We start from the raw sequence: 19944 nt of genomic DNA, 5'->3' as shown, positions 1-19944 counted from the left end.
TTGTCGTAGTGAGCAGCCCAAAAAAAAAAAAGTTGGAGATTGAAATCTTATCAGCGCGGCTTCTGATTGGCTGGTTGGCCAGCTGTTTGGCATGAACTTGTGGCGTACAAGACTTGAGTTTTATGTAGGAATTATGAATCTAAATGATTTAAAACGCAATTTTTCTAATCATATATTCCATTTGCTCAATAATCCATAACTAAACCATAGCTTGCAGGACTATGTTCAGTTCTATATCGGAAGATGGTTTCTCCGATTAAATACCACAATGTGGGTAACAAACAACCAGCCATTACACATCTTGCCCACAAACCACGCATTCTGGTACTGTATTTTTCGTTCGTACCTGTCATTCCGACTCACCAGTGTATAGAATTTCTCGTCCCCCTCAACCCCGCCAAAACCAACCCTTGTCCAATTGTGGTGAATGACTCACCGTCCGCTTAGTCGCCTGCTGTCACGCACCCTTCGCAGCTATAATAACACTAGAAGTTGCCCCTATTCGAGCCTCGCTCCCAAAGCTGGCAAGACTGCGAACAAACCCAACATGGCGTCCCTAACGACCAGGGCCGATCAGGTCGTCGACCGCTCCGTCCTTGAGTCGATGCTCCGCCGACGAGCCTTTTATTTCCCATCATTTGAAGCGTACAACGGCGTTGCTGGTCTCTTTGATTATGGTCCGCCCGGTTGCGCGCTGCAGGCAAACATTGTCGATGCCTGGCGCAAGCATTTCGTCCTAGAGGAAGACATGCTCGAGGTCGACACGACTATGCTGACGCCGCACGAGGTGCTCCAGACTAGTGGCCATGTCGAGAAATTTGCGGATTGGATGTGCAAGGACCCCAAGACAGGCGAGATTTTCCGAGCAGACCACCTGGTCGAGGCTGTGCTTGAAGCTCGTCTCAACGCAGACAAACAGGCGCGCGGCGAGAAGGTCGTGGTGAACGAGGAGGAAGATGCGAAGAAGAAGAAAAAGAAGGTCAAGGATGTCAAGCTCGTCAAGCTGGACGATGCCGTCGTGCAAGAGTACGAGGAGATTCTGGCCAAAATCGACAACTACGATGGTGATGGACTGGCCGAGCTGATCACCAAGTATGAAATTCGCAATCCCACCACCGGCGGTCCTCTCAACCCTCCCGTGGCTTTCAACCTGATGTTCCAGACATCCATTGGACCCAGCAGCAACTTGCTAGGCTACCTCAGACCAGAGACCGCCCAGGGCCAGTTCCTTGCTTTCCAGAAATTGCTTGACTTCAACCAGAACCAAATGCCCTTTGCATCTGCGTCGATTGGCAAATCCTTCCGCAATGAAATCTCGCCTCGTGCCGGACTATTGCGTGTGAGAGAGTTCCTGATGGCTGAGATTGAACACTATGTCGACCCTGATGGCGGCAAGAAACACCCTCGGTTCGACGAGATCAAGGACGTTGAACTGTCGCTGCTGAACCGAGAAGTCCAGCTTTCCGGCAGCACGCTGACTGAACGCGTGACCGTCGGTCAGGCCGTGTCTACTCGTCTGGTGGACAACGAAACCCTCGGCTACTTCCTCGCCCGCATTCAACAATTCCTGCTCAAGATCGGAATTGACCCTAAAAAGCTTCGATTCCGTCAACACATGGCCAACGAAATGGCGCACTATGCTGCTGACTGCTGGGATGCCGAGCTTCAGTCTAGTTACGGCTGGGTTGAATGTGTTGGATGTGCTGACCGCAGCGCATACGACTTGACTGTGCACAAGGAAAAGACCGGTGCTCCGCTGTTTGTGCGTGAAGCTCTCGCTGAGCCTAGGAAGTTTGAGGAGTGGGACGTCGACATTGCAAAGTCCAAGTTCGGCCCTCGCTTCAAGAAAGACGCCAAGAAGGTAGAGCTCGCCATCAACGCCCTTTCGGAAGACCTTCGCGAGAAACTCTCCCTCGACTTGGCCAAGGACGGCAAGATCGAGATTGATGTTGAGGGTGTTGAAAATGGCAAGGTGGAGCTGGACAAGGATCTCATTGCTATTGAGAAGCGGTCCAAGGTTGAGCACATTCGTGAATACACGCCGAATGTGATTGAGCCATCCTTTGGTATTGGACGAATTCTCTACAGTCTGTTTGAGCACTCTTACTGGCACCGGGATGGAGATGAAGCTCGTGGTGTAAGTCATTGTCTTCTTTTTATCTACTACATGATCTAATCATCCTAACAGGTCCTTTCTTTCCCTCCCGTGATTGCACCCACAAAGGTGCTCCTGGTCCCCCTTTCCAACCACGACTCATTCACCCCATTCATCAAAAGACTGGGCCAGAAACTCCGCCGCGCTGGTATTTCTAACAAGGTCGACGACTCGTCAAGCAGCATTGGCAAGCGCTACTCGCGCAACGACGAGCTCGGCACCCCCTTTGGCATCACAATCGACTTCCAGTCGGTCAAGGACAACACATTCACGCTACGCGACCGCGACTCTACGAAGCAGGTACGCGCGAGCGAAGACGAGATTCTGGCGGCGGTCAAGTCGGTTGTGGATGGAGAGGAGACGTGGCAGGATGTGCAGAAGCGGCTCCCAGAGTTTACTTCGCAAGAGACGGAGTAACTTTTTAACGCGTACTGAGCTTTGTGTAGTCAATAGAAAAGTCTCATCATATTATTGTCATTTATTTAATATTATTGTAGAAACCAACTTGTCCCCGATAGGGCAGGCGGTGAAACCCCGGCCCCGAGATGTTAGGCCGCGGTTCCCCAGCTTCACCGAACTACTTGCGACAGCATTGAGATTACTTGACAACTACAACACAATTACCGGTACCCTACAAATTCCAACTCACAACGTAGTCACTTCATGATATTTTTACAATCAAAGCCTGTGTTCTAGTCTACTCAGGATCTACGTGGGCACCATGGCGCCGTCGATCCCCTCCGCTAAAATCACACTCTCGTGTCCCCTTTTCGCCGCCGACTTTGATCCTCGCAATCATGGCCTGCTGCTTGTCGGCGGCGGCGGCGGTGAAGGGCGCAGCGGGGTGGGAAATAAGATCGTATGTTTTTTCCTATTTTCCCCCCAAATAGAACGCATGCTAAGACCCCGATCTAGGCCCTGTTGAACACCTCGAAACGATACGAAATTTCCGAAATCGTCAACGTCGAACTCTCGCGCGATGAGGATTCAGTGACGTCCCTGGCAGTCGCTCAATCGGCTGACGAGTCGATGGTTGCGCTTGCGGGCATCAACAGTTCTCAGGCTGAACAGCAAAAAGGGAATAACCAGCATTTGCGATCATTCGAGCTCGAATACCCGCCGCGAAAGACGAACGAGAGTAGTCAGGATGCAGAGCCGGAGGTGAAAGAAGAAGAAAAAAGCAAAAAGAAAAAGAAAGAAAAGACAGAGACGGAGAAGGAGAAAAAGACCAAGGCTCTCTCACAAGCTTCCCTGTTTAGAACGAATTTGGGCGGCGGCAACAAACTGAAGCCCGGCGAGAAAGTCGATACATACCAGAGAATACTAAGGTTGTCGCCTTATCGAGACGCAGAATCGCCTCGTATCGGCGTCCTCGCGACTGGCCTGGCTCCCTCTGGCGAGGTTGTTTTGTTTAATGTTACCACGTCTCCGCAACCGACAGACGTTATTGGGCGAATCCGCCTCGCGGCAGACGAAGAAGCAGAAGACCTTGATATAATCGAGACGGATGATGGGAACTTTCTTGTAGCGTACACCAATGGCACCGATGTACACACTTTCAAGGTGTCTGCCTCGTCGCGCAAATCAGATGCTTCTCCAGAGGTCAAGTCGGTCTTTTCCATCCCAAGAACCTCGTCCGCCAAACCACCCAAGTTCCGCGCGCTTCGGTTTGTCTCGCCCGATACCTTGTTACTTCTCCAAAACGCCGCAGACCGCTCCGGCAGCGAGTTGGTCCTATTAAACCTACCTTCCTCTTCCCAGTCAACTGGAAAAATCATCCGCCGGAAAAGGCTTCGCAGATCCATCAAAATCGGTCTAGGTCTAGACGTGGTCAGTCTCGGCGCGAGCACAGACAATGGTGACCAACAACATCTCATCGCGGTGGCCGGTAGCGACCAGTCCATTGAAATCCTCACCCTCGATTATACAGGGTCTACAAAGGCATACGGGAAATTGGCAGGCTACACAACCCTCAGCCAAGTACATCCCTTCTCCATGACGAAAATCTGTTTTTCGCCGTACCGACCCCCACCGCTCCCTGTCACGGCGACCACGCCTCCCCAATATGTCAAGTTAGTCTCGATTAGCTTGGGAAATACCGTCGTCGTGCAAACCTTCCCACTCTCCCCATTCCCCCGCGGCGGCACTCCGACGCCACGGTACGTGCTCAAAACACCTGGGAACCCGGACTTTTGGGAGACGGCATTTAGCTGCCTTGTGGCCATTGTGGTCATTGCAATCAGTTGTCTGTTTCTGCAGGCCTTTACCGAAATCAGAGGTGGCACGCCGCCATACCTTGGTGCCACTGAGTGGCTGCCCACGGGCCTGCGGAACAGGATCGCGCGGCCGTATATGTTTGATGAGAATAACCGACCGCTGGACTGGGCTGTTTCTTCTCCTTCTGCTTCTACGAGTGCAACCGGATCGTCGGTGCCCCAGGCGCAGATCTCGTCAATAGTCACGGACGAGTCAGCCCTCGGCGATCTATTCAAGGCCAGAAAAGAGAAAACATCACCCAATGAACAAGGAGAAGAACAAAATACCCATCTCATAATCCAACACGACCCCACCGAAAACTCCCTCTCCGCGCAGGAAATCAACCCTGATCACTACGACGAAGAATCCATATCCACCAGGCACAACGCTCGCAAATGGGAAGACTTGGCTCCCGAAGAGCAGGATCGATGGAAACACGTCTTGTCCGAGGCGGGCCATTGGGCTGTTGATGAAGGGGAGCAGGTCCTAAAGGGTATATTTTTTGGGCAGTTGGGTGGTATTGTCGGTGCTGCTGTTGGAGGTTAAACCCTTCCTTTCTGTTTCTGTTTTTGTTTTACAAAAAAAGGGAGGGAGGTCTACCTCTGTTCGTGTAATGTAAATGGATGTCTTATGTTTTTCCCCTACACTTTTTTGTTCTAAAATGTACACTTTACGCTTGGAAAATTTAGATAAGACTGAATGAATGCTCGTATTTTCATGTCTATCGGTGAACATCAAACAACCATTTATCGAATCGACAAACAGCGGTTGACTGACTGCATGTCATGGGGATGTGAGAGAGATATCATTAAGGTCATGGCAAGTGAGAAATGGCGGCATTATGAAAATAAGAAAGAAGAAAAAAGAAAGAAAAAATTGGGAAAATGGGAAATTGTCATGAAATGATTAATCCACGACGGTTTTTATACCAGGGGCTTCGCCGCATATCGAGCCCCCAAAGTCAACCAAACCAACTTGACTGGCCTCGCTCAAACGCGTAATGTGTCCTTGTGAAGCTTTCGGCAGGCTGCTACCAGAGCGCTTGTTGGTATCATCCCGCGACACACCATATGGTTTACATGTGCATTCCACTAATCAGTTCATATGCAATGGTAAGCAAGACGGAGTCTCGTAGCTTGATGTAGGAGATTGAGAAAAAGGGTATAAGTGGCTGGGATCCACGGAGGAATCGACACTTGATTGTCGGTGAGTCCAATGTTCGTCTATATTCGTCTCGAGTCTTCTTGTACGGTTGGTTTACTGGCCGCCATTCTTCTTCCAGCGAAGGAGCTCGGCAAGACTGGCGCGGCTGCAGCCCATTTTCAAAAACTCATGGGCCAACAATTCCTCCGCCGTTGCTCGGCTGCGGACGTCAACGCAAAGACAAACGCTCAAGAAGGATTTCAGTTCCTTGCTAAGCTTCTCGGGCTTCTTAAGTCGTGGGGTTCCGTTGGTTGCGATCAGGTAGAGGGCTTTCAAAGGCTCCTCATTGAGATACGGAGGCTCGGACTCGATCATCTCAATGGCCATGATACCCAGTGACCAGCAGTCCACCTTTGGTCCATACTCCTTCTGTTTGACGACTTCAGGCGCCATCCAGTACGGAGTTCCAACCATTGTGGCACGCTTGTTCTTCGATTCGGTCAATTTGGCACAGAAACCGAAATCAGCTGGAAGATGTTAGTTTCGTTGGCAACTTCTCAAGCTATGCGTTGTAACGTACTGATTTTAACATTTCCAACGCGGTCCAGCAACACATTGTCACTCTTAATATCACGGTGAATAATATTCTGACTGTGCAGATGTGCCAGGCCTTTACAAGTCTATTCCAATATTAGCAAAAATCATGTTTTACCCAAGACGGGAAAACAAACCTCAAAGCAAATTGTAGAAATTTGATCTTCCTGGATCACAGGGTTGTTATCAATCACGTCAGTCAAAGCACCGCCCTCCATAAACTCCATGACAACCCAAAGCTCGTTATTCTGGTCTTGGAGAAAAGAATCGAGAAAGTTGACGATATTGGCGTGTTGGCTGTCCTTCATGACAATGATTTCGTTAACGATAAGTTCCTTACGGGGCTGGCTTCGGAGATCCATTTGCTTGATAGCAACTTGTCCTCGTGGTCCATGCGTGCGATAAATTTCCCTTGCGACTGGCGATGTTGAATTCTCCTTCACCCGAGCCACATAGACAGAGCCAGAGGCACCTTGACCAATCTTGCGTTGTTTGCTATAAGATTCTTGAGGATTCTCCTTCGACACCACCGATTTCAACTTCTCCATAACCTCACTCTCGGTCATGCTAGACATGCGGACCTCCTTTTGTCGGGGCTCGGGCTTCTTTGTGAGGGCAGCTTCGGCCTGGCGGACGCCATCTGGAACACCCACCTTGTTGTTGTTTTGTTTGCTGGCAATGTTCAAGGGTTTGACCTGTTGAACAGGAGCAGGAAGACGAGAAGACGGGGGAGGGCCTTGGGCCTGTTGAGGTGCATTAGCCCGAGGTGCAGATTGCTGGGATCGTGGGTCTTCGCTTGTCTTCTGCGCAGCCTGTCCATTTGTCGGTGGAGGGGGAGCTGGCCGCTGTGCGGTCATCTGTTTCGGCGGCTGCTGACGAGCAGCGGAGTTGGGAGCCTGGGGAGCAGGGCGACTTGGGTTGTATCTGTTGTTAGCTGGGGAGTCGCCGTCGGATGGTCCATAGCCTCCCAACTCCTGCTTAGCTAGTGGAACTCGAGTCTTCGGTAGGGAGGCGTTATATTCATCTTGTTCCCGCCTCTCCTTTTCTTCCCGAATACGACGGGCCTCTTCCTCCATTCGTCGGCGCTGCTCTTGTTCAGCCATCTCACGCATACGGTCGACTTCGTAAGCCCGGTCTGCATCCGAAGGTTTGCGTTGTGATTGAGTGGGAGAGCCTGTACCGGGTGCCTGTCGCTGCGACTGGCTGCTGTCTAATCTCTGAAGAGCACCTGGAGGGGGCGGCCGTGGCGGAGCGATGCCATTTCCGTTACCTAAATGCATTGACGCCTGGTTTGATGCCGCAGGAGAGGAAGTGAGACCGTCGTAGTACTGAGGATTCTGCTCGCGCATCTTAATGTCAGAGTAGAACTCGAGCACTTCGATCACAGCTTGCGGGTTCTTTTTGTAGTCTTCTTTCGTGATAGCAGACGCTGTCAAAAGCTTCTCCCACTCGGCTGGCAGGCCAACGAAGGCGCCAGTTCGGGGATCAAAGCCAACATGGACTCGATGGTTGAAGTTGGTCGGGTTACTGACGCCTCCCATGCCGGGACACCGTTCATAAATTTTATCAATCCACTCGTAGATCTCATCGTCATTCTTCACCTCGCAGGTGATGGTCTTGGTAGCGACGTCACGGCTGATTATTGCCGCCTTGGAGTTTACATCCTTTGGATTCGCTACACGGGTGATTTCAAAGGCCATCTTAGTATCCTCAGAGCGGGTGACGCCGGTGATAGTCGACAGGGCGATCGACAGAGCCACTTTTCCTGTTTCATTCTTCAAAAAATCCAGCCGGAACTCGCGCAAGATGAGGTATCGCTGGTTCCATCCGGCGAGGAACTTGTCTTCTTTGCAGCGCACATAGCCCTCTTTGATGACGGTAACTCCTGGCGGGGGCTGTTGCTGCTGCTGTCCACCGCTTGGCGGGCTTTTCGACTGGGAGAGGGAGAGGCTGCTGGTGTTGGGAAAGATTGACAAGGTCGGAGTACTTGGCGAGTTCAGGTTCATCTGGTTAAACGAAGTAGAGACATTCTGGCTCGGGGCAGCAGTGTTGATCCGGGGTCGCTCCACAGGCGGACGAGGCGCTGGGCCGGGATTCATGAATTGGTCGGCCGAGTAGATACTGTCACGGAAAAGCGTGAGTGATGACTGTTCGGGCGACTGCGTCCAGGGGAAGAAAAGGGGGACCCAGACTTACTTTCCATGAGAGGACGCCATCTTCGGCGTCCAGGGATTATAGAATTGAGCAAACCAGAAGGGCCAGCGCTTGGTACGCGAGATAGGGGTATTTCACGATCCTGTAGCAATAGGTGGTGTTAGAGCAGATATGGAGGAGCACAATGAAGAAGGAAAAAGAGTAATGCAGTGAGTTGGACGCCGTGCACAGTCTCTCTCCAGGGGGGTCAGACACGGGGCGGGAACAAAGACGAGTCAAGACATTAGGAAGAGGGGGATCTTGACTGACCTTGTGCTAGAGTCGCACCGACCAGGGGATGCAACTTAAGTGTGGCCAGCGGGTCAAGGGGCAGGGCGTCGCATTCACAAATGCGCAGTCGAATTGAAGGCTTCAGGCGGACGCACAGTGTTTCGAAGCGTAAGGATCCCAGTCGGAGATGCAGCGCGCGAGAAGGACAGAGAGAGGAGTGAGTTGGGTTTGGGGCAGATTTGGCGGCGGGAAGGAGAGGGGGGGGAAGTGGAGGCAGGAGAGAGGCTGGACAACACCCGCCCGCCCCCGGCTTCAGTCAACCGCTGTTGTTTTGTTGTTATTATGACATTTACGGATATTTACATTACTCGCAGCCACCCAGCAATAAAGAACAGTCAAAGGACGACGCCACACTCAATCAACAACATGCATACTCCTACTTATTCACCGACAGAGCACGCAACAAGCACAACACACATTCAAGGTGGGGGTGAGTCTGTCTACGCATCTCGAAGGATGTGATATGGCCCGCGTGTTTTTCATCGGCGAACAGACATTCCTGGTTTCATGATCGACTGGGAATGCTGCTGCTTGCTCATCGGTCCATGAAATGAGTGGTTGGCACCGGGGCAGGTGTCATTGACTCATTCTTTGCTTGCTTCTTTGATCTCGAGCTGGCGGCCAACAACAGATGAGCGCGAATTCCGGCCCTGCGATTTGTCAACTCGTCTCCCAATAGCTCTTTTCCCTGAGCTGAATCATGAACGACACGACAGCCAGCCCTATTATCTTCTTCCAATCGCTAGGGGTCATTCTTCCCTGGTTATGCTCTAGTAACGGCAGATCTCGATCTCGTGCCAATCAAGGACGAACCGTTGGTACTCCTGGTTTTCTCGGCCATTTTGTGTATACTACGACTCCGTATTACCAACAGACTACAGAGTAGTATATGTCTAACCTTCTACCAGCTAACCTTTACAGGATATAAACTAGCCGTGGTTAACGCCGCCGCGGCTCACGAGTTTCCACGCTCCGGTGCTGAGTGGATCGCATCAACCACAGGATCCCTCGCCAGTGGAGCCGGAAAAGCTTTGAGGCTCACCTATGATTAGTACAGTACGTAGTACGTAGTTGGTTGAGTTATTTAGTGACTGTAACACTGTAAAACTAGCTTTGTTTCCGCGCAAGCAAGCACCAAATACTCACTAGGGCTGTCATACTAATTTTTAGCTGACAGGTCAAGTCAGGCTGTAGTTGTACTATCAATTTCCAAGGTTCTTATTTATTGCTATTATTAATATCAGTGAAACATTGGCTTATTAAATATTAGCACGTCCCCCCTATTGTTGTTCTCCACGATGTTCCGGAACACCCTATATAGTCGTAGTACTATAAGCCACGGGCCCACTAATTGCCTATCGGACTCGCAAGCGCCAATTATTTGCATTCTTATTATTGTCAGGGTTAATAAAATGTTTTTCATTTTATTCTCGAAGCTTCGGCTGTCTGTTTCCGGTTATTCTAATAAGTTTATCAGCCTACTCGGATGTAGATTGTCCGTGTTCATCCGTCCGCAGTAAAAGCGAACGGATATTCAAATTGTAGATAGCACAAGTCTAGTACTTGATAACACTGGGCGTGCTCTATATTCATATGTACAATGACATCGACCATAAATATCCGCGTAGATTGCATCAATGAGAGAAACAGATCAATCCGCTCCAAATGGGTAATTGAATTTCAGCAACGAGTTCAGCCCACCGACAAAGCCGTCGTCTGTGACGCCAATCGTCCTGCGCATCACACACGGGACTCCACCGCGCCAATCGTTCTTCCCATGTCGTATTTCCTCGTCCCATACACGCACCTCCATGCCAACGGCCATGCCCTGGCCCATGTTCTTGCCGTCAATGCTGACTTCAACTTCCCGGCCGCGGTTCTTCGGACTCAATCGTAGAGTGATTGGCGTGCTAGAGGGCAAGACAAGAGGTCGAAAGCTTAAGCTGCGAGCACAAACGGGGGTCAGAAGTAGGGACGGGACCAAGGGATGCACAATGCTTCCTCCGCTACTTAGACTATACGCCGTACTCCCGGTTGGCGTCGAGACGATCATGCCATCAGCAACAGCTTCAGTTAGAAAGCGCCCGCCAACAAACACATCGAGGACAGCCAAGTGAGGCTCTTTCCCCCGGTGAATTAGTACCTCATTCATCGCATAAACACGCCCGTTGGGGCCCTCGGTATCTGCCATATTGCCATTTGTTGGCGTATTGATCAATTCCCCATCTGGCGTAAATAGTCCAACGCGTAGACGATTGCGCATGAGGATACGAGCTCCCCGTGTAGAGCCCATCGATTTTCCACGGATAGAGGACCATCCGGTGGGCCCCATTTTTGATTCAACATCTTCATCTGCGACAACTGATTGCATGTCATCCAAGACCGGGGTACGGTCACCAGCCACGGAACCAGACATATACACCTCCCGAAAGGCCCGTTTATATTCTTCAAACTTCCATTCGCCGAGAAATCCCAGCGTGCCCATACTGAATGACAGCATAGGAGGGACGTTATGGCACGTTGCGAACAAAGAAGATGCCCGAAGAATAGTACCATCCCCGCCTAGGGTGACAACCATGTCCGCTTTCTCATGTGTGGATGCCGTTAGAGGTCTGTCTGGAGTTGATGTGAATACGGGAACTGAAAGAGACGAGTGAACTTCTTCCGCAGTCTTCGGCTCCAATATGATAGACAGGGATGGATATGTCGTTACTATATGACTAGAACCAAGGGTTAGACAATGATTGCCATAGGATGGTAGATTGGCCGTACTTGACGAATTCTATCAAGGACTTTGTGACCGCGGGCGCGCCAAGTTTCTTGACTATCAAGACATTTCGAGGGGGCGACGGCCATTGAAGAGATAGCAAGTCGCTTCCGTCAGACTCTGCAAGGAAACCAGTGTTAGTTCCCCGCAATGCCGATATTTCGCAATCGCGATTCAAATGGATGCACACCTTTATATAATGGGAGGACCCGCGGTGCAAGACTCTGGATGTCCTTGATCTCTCGCCGACATGCAGATACCGAAAAGTGACGAGCAACGCGCGAAAAGGACTTCGTTATGCCTCTATGAGTCGTGAGAGTGAGAGTGAGAGTGGCCATGATCGATCCGGCAGAGAAAACTAATCGGAGAATTCCGTGGCAGCTGGAATGGAAATGCCGCAACACTCTGTGGTGACACCTGCCAGGCGTTCATGGTCGTTTTCTCGCAAGCACAGATAGAGGATGTCTAGACTCTGGAGTCGGCTCGAGGAGGTATCAGTGCATAGTCACAAGGAAATGAATAAGATTGAGGACGCGGTCTCGTGATAAGCTTAGCCGGCGGCACGGGCCACGCAGAGCTGACCGCCTCGCTCCACTACGCGGGCAGCTGCCTGTAGCCTGTAGGGCTAGTATGATAGGAACTATCCGCTGGCAGCCGAGCTCTTATCCCACCCACCTGCCTCGCACCTCGTCGCTTTTCACTTTCAATGATTTTCTCGCCTTGACGGAAACTGGGATGGCCGATCACATCGTGCAGGCTACAGGGAACGAAAGAAACTTGCTGTCTATGGATAACTAGCTCGTGATATCACAACCAACTCGCATGACGTGGGGTTAACAGCGTGCAACCCGTTTGTCAAGTCATCCTATGACCTAATTATATACGAGCATACACATACCTCCCACATCACAACATCCGTCCTCTTTCTCCCTTAGTTAATGCTGAAGAGGACCCAAAGAAAATACCCGCGACAATGTCTGAACTACGACAGCGAATACCCAGCCCGGCGAAGCAAGATGAGCAACCTCCGCTGGAAACAAAAGGCGACGAGCCGAGGCTGAAGCATGGGATTTTCATGCAGATTATTCGGTCTCTTCTTCTACTCACTTGGTTTGACGGGTGCAGTGTTTGTATAGTAGCTATGCAGCTGATTGGAGCGCCGCTATATCTCATCAACAAGGACTATTTTTACGCCTACATGGCCATGACGAAGCAATGCTTTGGGATCGTTATCATTACCGTCACCCAGTGGGGTGCTCCGACACTGGTCCGAATTAGTGGCGATGAAACAGTCAGAGGGCAGCTTCATCTTACTGCTGATGGCCGATTAAAGACGGACTTCTCGAACCGTCTCGTGTTCATCGCAAACCACCAAGTCTATACAGACTGGCTGTACCTGTGGTGGATCACTTACACCTCGCGTATGCACGGCCACATCTATATCATATTGAAGGAGTCTCTCAAATACCTGCCGATACTTGGTCAGGGGATGATGTTTTACGGATTCATCTTCATGGCTCGGAAGTGGGAATCGGATAAACCGCGTCTACAACATCGCCTTGAAAAACTCAAAACTCGCCATTCGGGCCCAATGTCTGGCACCCAAAGTCTGGACCCAATGTGGCTGCTGATTTTCCCCGAAGGAACAAATCTGTCTACCAACACAAAGAGGATCAGTGACAAGTATGGCGAGAAGGCGGGCATCGCACCTCTCAAGCATATGATTCTCCCCAGGTCCACCGGTCTGTTTTTCTGCTTGCAACAATTGAAGGGTACTATGGACTGGGTTTACGACTGTACTATTGGTTATGAAGGGCCGCCGTAAGTCCATTTCTATTCTTGTCGGATACGCTTCATGCAGTTACTAACTATTCCACAGAAAAGGCTGCTATCCCGATCGCTACTTCACGCTACGATCTACATACGGCCAGGGTCGCCCCCCAAAGTCGGTGAACATGCATTGGCGGCGCTGGGCTCTGGATGATATTCCCTTGGATGATCAAAAGGTTTTCGAGGCCTGGCTCCTGGAACGCTGGAGGGAAAAGGACGATCTGCTTGACCAGTTTTTTGAGACCGGACGATTCCCAACCTCGCTCGAGTCTTCTATTGACAGCACTGGGGTTACCGGACAGCAAAAGACTGAAGCCTCGCGTGGGTATCTAGAGACAACGATCCGCTTGACACACTGGTTTGAGATTGGCCAGATCTTTGGGATACTTGGGGTGTGTGCTTTGGCCTTTTATTATTTCTGGCGGCCCTCCTGAACGATTGATGCTACATGAATATACGATAACTAGATGCACGATATCAATATCCCCAATTAGCTATGTCCTCAGTACTCTGTAGAGATCCGTACATAATCAAATAGATCACGGGTGGGGCGGGCTAGCGCCTTTCGGGCCAAGCCTTTCATGAGCCATTGTTCAACCAGCTGGACAACCGTCTCGCTCCTTTCACGCCTTCACGCAGAAGCAGCCGCTGTTTCCATCGTCCTTTCCGAAAAACGCGGTCGCTCAAATCCAATTCTCTGCGGTTCAATATCCAGCGATCATGGGCTACTGATTTGTCCACAGCCTTAGTTCTGGCAGCGTCGTGACTTTTTCCTGCAAACGCCCTCCCGTCGCGCCGCCCAGCGTCCCCCGACAGAGAACATGGCAGCAGCCGTGGAGAACGGTCACGCAAATGGCCTTGATGGCCTAAACGGAGCTGTGCCCGCCGATGCTCGCTTCTCCGATATTCCTTCGGCCATTGATATTCCCGCGTCGACGTTTGACAGTGAAGTGGAAGTCAGCCTCGAAGAACTGCCCGACGACCCAACCGAACTCTGCACGCTTTTAGAAAACGAGAAAGCCGCCAAAAACTTCTGGGTCATCATCGCCTTGGCCTATGCGAAGCAGAAACAATTTGACCATGCGATCGAAATCCTCCAAAAGGGTCTGGCGTCTGTCGCTCACGGGGCAACAAAGGAGAAACTGGTGCTTCTGGGCTGGGTATGCTGGCTGTTGATGCTGAAGAGTCGTCAGGCTCCTCGAGTTGCCCCCGAGGGAGCTGGCTCTGAGGTGCGGACCAAGGACTACTATCTTCAGCAAGCAACGTCGACCTTGAACGAGGCATCTCGCCTGAACCCATCTCATCCACCTTTGTTTCTTGCCCGCGGTGTCCTGTCGCTTCTACGCGCATCCTTGTTGCCCCCGAAACCGGCCAGGCCAGGCATTCCGGATAACTCAGAAAGGGTCGAGATGTTACGGCAAGCTTTGAAATGCTTCGAGGAAGCCGCCAAGGGCTCCGGTGGTAGAAACGTGATGGCCTATCTGGGTCTTGCGAGAGCGCAGTATTCTTTAGGGAAATATGCAGAAGCACTCGTGACATATCAGCATGTCCTCGGGAAAATGCCCAGTCTCACGGATCCTGATCCTCGAATTGGAGTTGGGTGCTGTTTATGGCAACTGGGCTTTAAGGATCGAGCCAAGGATGCTTGGGAGCGCGCACTGTTTTTGGTGAGTTGTTCTTTTTTCTTTCTTTCCATGTTTTGTCACTAACACATCTACTATAGAACCCGAAATCAAAAGTGGCAAACGTTCTGCTAGCATCCTACTACCTTCACAACAGTTCTCAATACCCGACGAGCGACCCGCGATTCGGTGAATTATACAAAACCTCCATGACACACACGTCAAATGCCCTCAAGCTGGATAAAGACTACCCCATGACCTGCGCAAGGTTTGCAGGCTACAAATTGATCCGCAAGGACTACCAGGCAGTGGAAATTCTCGCCCGCAAGGCTATTGAACAAACAGATGTCATGTCTATTGCTAGTGACGGTTGGTTCCTTCTAGGACGAAAAGCTCACTATGAAGGCGACACAGCCAAGGCTACCGAGTACTTCAACCGATCAGACCAAGCCCGCGGTGGTGTTGATAGCGGATACTTGCCGGCCAAGTTTGGAGTCGTTCAGATGCAAGTCAAGTCCACGGATCTTGACGGAGCAAAGTTTCGACTGGAAAAGATCATTCAGCAGACGAAAAGCTCAGAGTGCATGTCCTTACTGGGTGCTCTGCTCGCCGAGGATGTATTTTCTGCGCAAGCGAGCGGCAGCAAGGACGACAAATCCGCGGATGCCACAAAGGCTATCGGGTTGTTTGAATCAGTCCGAAGTCTTTGGAAGGATTCGACCAAGAATATCTCGCCCGATGAATCTGTGTTGATATATCTTTCGCGCTTATACGAGACTACCGCTCCGGAAAAGAGCATGCAGTGTCTCACACAGTTGGAAGAAATGCAGATGGAGCAGGTCGCCGACCAGGATCGCCCTCAAGACATTGAGGATGAGGCCGCTTTCAAGGCTGCTCTCCGGGACTACTTGCCACCTCAACTGTTGAACAATATCGGCTGCTTCCTTTACCAATCGGACAAGGCTTCTCAAGCTAAGGATCTCTTCCAGTCTGCACTGAATGCCTGCACGCGTTCTGAAGAAAGTGAGGGCGAGAAAACAACGGATGCACTTGTCACAACCATCAGTTATAACCTTGCCCGCGCATTAGAAGCGCTCGATATACCCGACGAAGCCAAGAAGACTTATGAGAGTCTTCTCGAACGCCATAGCGATTACACCGAGGCTAATGCACGCATGACCTATCTTGCACTCCGCCAAAGCCCGACAGACGAAGGGCCGAAGAGAATGACCAAACTTTACGAGAGTGACTCGACCAATCTCGAGGTTCGCGCATTGTTTGGTTGGTATCTCAGCAAGTCTAAAAAGCGAGTTGCCAACATAGCCGAAGACAACGAACAGCGACATTACAAGCATACGCTACAGCATTTTGATAAGCACGACAAATACGCTTTGACGGGGATGGGCAATGTCCACTTGCTCGCAGCCCGCGATATGCGGCGCGAGACAGACCAAGACAAGGAAAAGAGGCGCAAGATGTATGAACGGGCAGTGGAGTTTTTCCACAAGGCTCTACAACTAGATTCGAAGAATGCCTACGCCGCTCAGGGCATTGCGATTGCGCTCGTGGACGACCGCAAGGACTTCGCTGGTGCAGTGCAGGTATTCTCCAAAGTCAAGGATACGGTGAAAGACGCCAGTGTTTACCTCAACCTCGGACATGCTTATGGAGAACTGAAGCAATACGCTCGGTCGATTGAGAACTATGAATTAGCCTTGTCAAAAGATCGAGCGCGCGATACACAGGTGTTGGCATGTCTCGGGCGAGTGTGGTGGTTGAGAGGGAAGCACGAAAAGAACCTATCCGCAATGCAGTCGGCTCTCGACTATGCTTCTCGGGCTCTCGCCGTTGCGCCAGAACAGGTACATCTCGAGTTCAACGTTGCATTTGTTCAAAACCAGATTGCGGTATTGGTAAACAGCCTGCCAGAAATGCAACGGACGGTCCAGGACCTCCAGCAAGCAGCCGAGGGCCTCGAAAAGGCAATTGAAACCTTTAGGCGCATTGCGCAAGTGAAGAACCCTCCATACCCACCGGGCTCCCTGGAACAGCGCGCAAACATGGGCCGCAACACCATCAGCAAGCAGCTCGAACGATCCATCCAAAGCCAAAAGGACTTTGAAGAAAAGAACGCCCTCAAATTGCAAAAGGCGCGCGAAGCCCGCGACGCCGAGCTAAAACGCCGCGAAGAAGAAGTCCGCAAAGCGCAAGAAGCCGAGCTGGAACGAAAACGTCAACTCGCAGAGCAACGCCAGAAAATGGTTGAGGAAACGCAGCGCCTGGCAATACAGCGAGCCGAGGAGCAGCGCGCGCGCGAGGCAGTTGATTTTGGGACGGATTCGGAGACTGGAGAGAAACAACAAAAGCGCAGACCCAAGAAAACTTCCAAGCGCAAGAAGAAGGAAGATGACGATATTGTCTCGGATGGACGCAGCGTCAGCGTTTCGCGCTCCGATGGTGGTGATGCATCGCCAGCACCCAAGAAGCGAAGGCGCCTGGAACGCCGCGGAGGAGGAGGAGGAGGAGGAGGAGCAGGAAAAGCCGCAAAAGTCACAAAAGAGAAGCCCGGTAAATACAAGAGCAGCGAACTTGTCGTCGACTCGGACGAGGAAGACGAAGACGATGCCGCTGCTGCTGCTCCAGTGGAAGCCGATGATGACGTCGCCTCGCGAACTGCCGATGATCTATTCGACCAAGACGATGAAGAAGAAGACGCCGTTGTCACGCCAGCACAAAAAGACCGCGGCCGTGTTCGCGGCAGTAAGCGTGTGGTCGATGATAGCGACGACGAGGATGTCGAACCAGCTGCAGCGGCAGCTGTCAATGAAGATGAGGAGATGGAAGATGTTGCGGATGAATAAGGCGGAGATGGGTGTTGTGAATTCTTTTTAGCATTTAATATATTCCAGCTAGTGTTTTATTATTACGGTGCTACTTTTTTTTTCTTTTGCTGTTTCTTCGAGTTTCATGGTGACATCCCTCTGTGCAATAGAAAAAATCGGATGATATTGTATTCAAATGGCATACAAAGTTATTTACATATGTACCTTTGCAGATATAGGGTTGGATTTTTTTTTTTTTGTATCATGCATATGAGGATCTTCGAGAATATAAGGTCTATCCACTGTTCTATTCAAGCAAGAAACATATAGGGCAAATCATTATAATCGTGACATCAGTGACATGAACTGATATAACCAACTAATTAGTGTCAACCAGGGTACCCTCCTGCGCGGGCTCTAGCAGTTTCCATTGACACGAGATGCCCTGACTCTTAAACCGAGCAATAATGCGAGACGCAATATCGTCAAAGTCGTTTGTAGCAAGAGCGAGAATCGTCGGCCCAGCTCCCGACAGACAGATACCCAGCAGACCCGGCTGCGTGGCGGGAGTCATGGACTGCAGGATCTCAGTCAGCCCGGGGATGAGCGATTGCCGGTATGGCTGATGCACTTTATCCTGCATTGCCAGGTATATCATGTCCGGGTCTGGCGGCGACGTGCCCAGGGCGAGCGGCAGCAGCGCGGCGCGCTGTAGGTTGAACACCACGTCCGCGCGCTTGTATTCCTTGGGAAGCACGTCTCGCGCGTTGGCAGTGGGCACGACAAAGTCTGGGATTATGGCGATGGCTTTTATCTCCTTGGCCCAGGCGAACTTGCGATAGTGGCCGATTCCCACTGGTGGTGCGGGCGGTTGCTTCCCTGTATCAATGCCTCCGGCTGGCTCCGGCAGCACTTCACTCAGTGGGATTTCGATGCGCGCAATATCTTCGGGCTTGAGCTCGTTGAGGTATGTTCCGACGAAGCCTCCGAAGAGGGACGCAGCTACATTGTCGGGGTGGCGTTCTAGATCTGTTAGTCATTGGTTCTTTTTTTGTATAGACAAGTAGTGATATGTATACCAATCATCAAACAATAGTCCAGCAGACGCTCCTTGCTCAACCCCAGTTTCCCAATCTCATTTCCCAACGTCACGCCCGCAACGACCGCAGTCCCCGATGAACCCAGCCCGCGACCCAGCGGAATCGGGTTTCTGATATGCACGTGTGTTTCGACGGGAAAGGCGCGCTGGTTGTTGCAGCGCAAAACGTAGAGTGCCACGCGCGTGATGAGGTTGACTTCTGGATCCAGGCTGATTTTCTCTGTGCTGCCACTTGCGTCTTCGTATGTAATGCGGCAGTTGAGTGGTTGTTGCGACGAGGTCGTGGACGAGTCGATTGTCACGCGCACTTCGAGATAGAGCGTCAATGCGAGCCCGATAACATCAAAGCCCGGGCCGATGTTGGCGGAGGAGCACGGCGTGCGGATGGTGAATGAAGCCATTTTTTTTTTCTTCTTCTCTGCTCGAATTGGTGACACGCACAGGTTGGGGAAGGTGATCAATCGCTCAATCGACTTTTCGTTGTGCCTTTTTTTTGGAGTTGCTCGACCCCACCGGCTGCGATAAACGGAGGCCTTTTTTTCTCCCCCAATGTTTAACCCCACGTCAGTCCGTCAATTGACTGGAGCAAATAGAGAGCGAATCTTTGCGGCAGGATCTCCCAGTTGGGCTCTTTGAGAGAACAAAAGAGCACTGCTGGATGCATCACACTTGCCACACATGGCTGGCGGGGTCGCGATAGGGATTGGCAAGCCCGTCTACGAGGCCGACTTCGGGAACGCGGCGGCCCAATCGAGATCTCACACCAGGCAGATGGTTGTAATAATTCATCCAGATCGACTGGACGATCAGATGCATGCCTGTGGCATTGGATGCTTTGGCAATCTAGTTGTCCCGGCTGTGCGTCTCACCGTATTTCCATGCATTATTGATTATAGCTTCGACCACATGGGGCCCTCACACGTGTCTTGCAGCCGGATGCAAGGAGGGCCAGCCATGGCATTTATTTACTATGCGGGCTTTTATTCCTCGCTACTTCGCCATGATATGACGATACCCATAATAATATCAGACGTAGCGTAGCAGCAGCAAGGGAAAAGCTAGCCCGGAGCGGGCAGCAGTGACGAAAATCACCGCTAACCGCTTCCATAAGATGCGCCTGCTGCAACCAACGTCCTTCCCTCTTCTCTCTCTCCTTTTCCCCTCTCATCCAC

The 19944-nt window shown here is 51.3% G+C and overlaps 5 protein-coding genes across 5 annotated transcripts; 2 read left to right on the top strand and 3 right to left on the bottom strand.

The window, feature by feature from the left end:
• Nucleotides 1-547: 547 nt before the first annotated feature.
• Nucleotides 548-4957, top strand: TRUGW13939_07988 (uncharacterized protein; the record flags this gene model as incomplete). The annotated part of the gene is made up of 4 exons (XM_035491124.1): nucleotides 548-2137; nucleotides 2189-2568; nucleotides 2852-3014; nucleotides 3071-4957. 4 exons carry the CDS (start codon nucleotides 548-550, stop codon nucleotides 4955-4957), a joined length of 4020 nt encoding a protein of 1339 aa, XP_035347017.1.
• Nucleotides 4958-5668: 711 nt separating this feature from the next.
• TRUGW13939_07987 (uncharacterized protein) lies at nucleotides 5669-8364 on the bottom strand (the record flags this gene model as incomplete). The annotated part of the gene is made up of 4 exons (XM_035491123.1): nucleotides 5669-6081; nucleotides 6135-6234; nucleotides 6286-8269; nucleotides 8345-8364. The coding sequence occupies 4 exons, from the start codon at nucleotides 8362-8364 to the stop codon at nucleotides 5669-5671; spliced, it is 2517 nt and encodes an 838-aa protein (XP_035347016.1).
• Nucleotides 8365-10283: 1919 nt separating this feature from the next.
• TRUGW13939_07986 (uncharacterized protein) lies at nucleotides 10284-11737 on the bottom strand (the record flags this gene model as incomplete). Its single annotated transcript, XM_035491122.1, has 3 exons — nucleotides 10284-11352; nucleotides 11405-11519; nucleotides 11590-11737. 3 exons carry the CDS (start codon nucleotides 11735-11737, stop codon nucleotides 10284-10286), a joined length of 1332 nt encoding a protein of 443 aa, XP_035347015.1.
• Nucleotides 11738-12372: 635 nt separating this feature from the next.
• TRUGW13939_07985 (uncharacterized protein) lies at nucleotides 12373-17712 on the top strand (the record flags this gene model as incomplete). Its single annotated transcript, XM_035491121.1, has 4 exons — nucleotides 12373-13220; nucleotides 13279-13621; nucleotides 13979-14896; nucleotides 14953-17712. The coding sequence occupies 4 exons, from the start codon at nucleotides 12373-12375 to the stop codon at nucleotides 17710-17712; spliced, it is 4869 nt and encodes a 1622-aa protein (XP_035347014.1).
• Nucleotides 17713-18052: 340 nt separating this feature from the next.
• On the bottom strand, nucleotides 18053-19173 carry TRUGW13939_07984 (uncharacterized protein; the record flags this gene model as incomplete). Its single annotated transcript, XM_035491120.1, has 2 exons — nucleotides 18053-18696; nucleotides 18753-19173. 2 exons carry the CDS (start codon nucleotides 19171-19173, stop codon nucleotides 18053-18055), a joined length of 1065 nt encoding a protein of 354 aa, XP_035347013.1.
• Between the last annotated feature and the right edge of the window lie 771 nt (nucleotides 19174-19944).

The sequence above is a fragment of the Talaromyces rugulosus genome, chromosome IV (genome assembly GCF_013368755.1).
Source record: "Talaromyces rugulosus chromosome IV, complete sequence".
Classification (NCBI taxonomy): domain Eukaryota; kingdom Fungi; phylum Ascomycota; class Eurotiomycetes; order Eurotiales; family Trichocomaceae; genus Talaromyces; species Talaromyces rugulosus.
Note: the sequence above shows the minus strand (reverse complement) of the source record. Positions and strands in the feature narration are given on the sequence as shown.